Source organism: Olea europaea, chromosome 22 (assembly GCF_002742605.1).
Source record: "Olea europaea var. sylvestris chromosome 22, O_europaea_v1, whole genome shotgun sequence".
NCBI classification, from domain to species: Eukaryota; Viridiplantae; Streptophyta; class Magnoliopsida; order Lamiales; family Oleaceae; genus Olea; species Olea europaea.
The window spans coordinates 14492677-14495426 of record NC_036258.1 but is presented as its reverse complement, the minus strand read 5'-3'; the positions used below and the strand labels follow the sequence as shown (position 1 = coordinate 14495426).

Genomic DNA, 2750 nt, shown 5'->3' with positions numbered 1-2750 from the left:
AAATGGATCAAAGTTAAAACAAGCAAGCTAAGCAAGGCATCAAAAGCTTTCTTCAGAATTTCATGATACAGAACATTAAAGTTAAGCTAGTAACTATAAATAAGCACTTATTGGGAGGCAACCCGATTTTCTTCCCTTTTATTTATTTTTTCTTCCTAGAATATAGGATTAATAAATTTCATTACTTTTAGTAGTTTAGGATATTTTCATCCCCATATTTCCCTTTAAGATGTGTTAGAGTATATTTTAAAATGTTCCATGTTATTATTTATTTATTTATTTATTTATTTTGAAGGAACATGACACGCGAACACATTGGACAAGGAAAAATATATAGCAAGTGATCTAGCACTTTTATACAAGTCCATCCACCACCTACAAATTTATATTAGGGGAGTACTTAGTTCCCTTTAATTTTATATATTACTTGTTTTATTTTTAGACATTGATGGCAATGTCTGTTATAAATTTGGGGGTGAAAAAACATCAAGTTTTTATCCCTTTTTACTGTTTTATGTGCTTGGTTGAGTGCCCCAAAAAAAAATCTTAAAATTAAAAAAGATTTTATTTTCAACTTTATTTTTGCTTTTGTGTGCTTGTGTGAGTTAAATAAATTTGTTTACTATGATGCATATATTTGAAAGTATGTGTTAGACTATGAATTATGAAAAAGTTGTATGTTAGGTTGATGTATGCCTATTCATATAAAAATTAACATTTTTGCGCATAAGATTTATGTTTTCCATCATGAAAGATTAATTTGATTCAAAATTTGAATATGTTAAAAAAATAGAGGACCTTAGATGCTAAATCCAAACAACCCCTAAATTGTACATCGTTGAAGTAATTCTAGGATAGTTTGGGGGGTGATTGAGTTGTTGTATAGTGACATTGAAATGAATGTGGATTTCAAGTGTGCTAAATTTTGTGTGAATTGTCTAAAACCAATAAGATGAAAACCTTAAGTTAAAAGTTGCTTTTTGACAATAAGGATTTAATAAAGAGAATTGCACTAATCATTGCATAAAAAATAAAAATAAAAATGGTCTCAATGTGAAACTTTTATTCATAATCTTTATAATTCGAGTGATTAAGCTTGCAAGATATTTAAAAACTGGTGTTTTATAGTCATCTGACTTGGGAGTTATTGGTCAAAAGCTTGATACAAAGGTTATTTAGAAAGCTTAATGGAGAGAAGTATGCACATAAGCTATAGAGAATTTGACATTTGACGAGGAGTTATTAGCTTAATTGGTTCTTGGGGATTGAAACAATAAAAAATAAGGAGAATCATCATTGAATGTAATAAGTAAGATATAACCAAACTAGAGAGAGCGAGTATGGTTTTGATATTGAGAGTTGTGTTACTTCGGTTATCAAACTTCATGATGTTTGCTTTTTCTTCATTCTAAAGTTCTACCAATTCATAAAAACAACTTTCTTGCCTCCGAAATAATTGACCAAGAAATCAAAAATCGATGAAGCCTTATCAGAATAATATGTCTGCACTCTATTATTTCCAGGCACGTTACACAATGCCGTATTCCTTAAACATAATATGGTCCCACCAATTCTGATTACAGTAATGCAAAATAATTATAGGGGAACAGCTCCCCAGAATACAATAAAGTCTGAAGTAGTTCTTATTAACCGACAGTACAGTGTAATCATTTTCTGGCCTTTGGAACCAGCACCAATGGATGTTCCATCTGCATTGTTACACCAAATTTCTCATTCATGTTTAGCTCTTTTGGATCATTTCCATGTGGAAGAGACCAGTCGAAAAAATATATCAAAGAGGCAAGAATCAATGGAACAGTCTTTGCAGCCATGGGAAAGCCAGGGCAGATCCTCCTTCCTGCACTAAATGGTAAGAATTCAAAGTTGTTTCCTTTAAAATCCAAAGACGAGGTAAGAAATCTCTCTGGTCTGAACTTAAGTGGCTCATCCCATAAAGATGGATCACGCCCAATAGACCAAACATTGATGATTACTTGAGCATATTTTGGTACTGTGTAATTCATTACTTGGCAGGTCTCAATCGCCCGGTGGGGAAGCAGCAAAGGTGCAGGAGGATGGAGCCTTAATGTTTCGTTAATGCATGCTTCAAGACACTAAATGGGAATTTTTTGGAAAATCTTGATTGATTTCAGTGTCAATCTCTCCACGAACATTCATCATTGCCTCGGGATTTTTAAACAGTTCTGCTATCGTCCATTCGATGGTCGAGGTAGTTGTGTCTGTGCCAGCAGAGAATAACTCCTGTCACATAGATTAGTATACAGTTTTGCGTAAGAAGTATCTTTGCGGGCACAAAAGAACTTCATATATGATATACAATATTAAATTGCACTGAACATTATAATACACCACATTTTAACTTTCCTTTTCTTATTTAATGATGGAGTACTACCTAATCGAACCTAACATGTCATAAATCTCATCCATGAAAATATCTCATTTTAGTTGTTTGAATCCAGCATATCATGTTATTTTGTAAACATGAACCCTTAATTCAACCAACAACCTAGAACAAACATCGACCTGTAATCCAAGATTATAAACTGGTCCTGAACTGCTGTCCAAGGTGCACAATTTTCATAAATAGGTAGTGAAACTTGAACCCTTGCTCTGAAACCATGTTGAACTCTCTCGTCTAAAAGTTGAAGCTCTAGAGAGCAGACAAACATAATTTGTGGGTGTATGTGTTGTTGGTTTTGTGGGTGGGGGGGGGGGGGGGGGGGGGGGGG

General features: G+C 33.6%; 2 protein-coding genes across 2 annotated transcripts in view; both read right to left on the bottom strand.

Moving 5' to 3' along the window:
• Positions 1-1456: 1456 nt before the first annotated feature.
• On the bottom strand, positions 1457-2047 carry LOC111371796 ((S)-N-methylcoclaurine 3'-hydroxylase isozyme 1-like). Its single transcript, XM_022993955.1, has one exon. It carries the CDS (start codon positions 2022-2024, stop codon positions 1668-1670), a length of 357 nt encoding a protein of 118 aa, XP_022849723.1. The 5' UTR covers positions 2025-2047; the 3' UTR covers positions 1457-1667.
• LOC111371795 (corytuberine synthase-like) overlaps positions 1457-2750 on the bottom strand; it is a 2292-nt gene continuing 998 nt past the window's right edge. The window contains exon 2 of the mRNA XM_022993954.1: positions 1457-2262. Coding sequence (XP_022849722.1) covers positions 2107-2262 — 156 coding nt within the window. The 3' untranslated portion in view covers positions 1457-2106. The remainder of the gene's footprint in view (positions 2263-2750) is intronic.

Coding starts and splice junctions, on each gene's coding strand:
- LOC111371796 (XM_022993955.1), bottom strand. CDS start 2,024: ATGAATTACACAGTACCAAAATATGCTCAAGTAATCATCAATGTTTGG.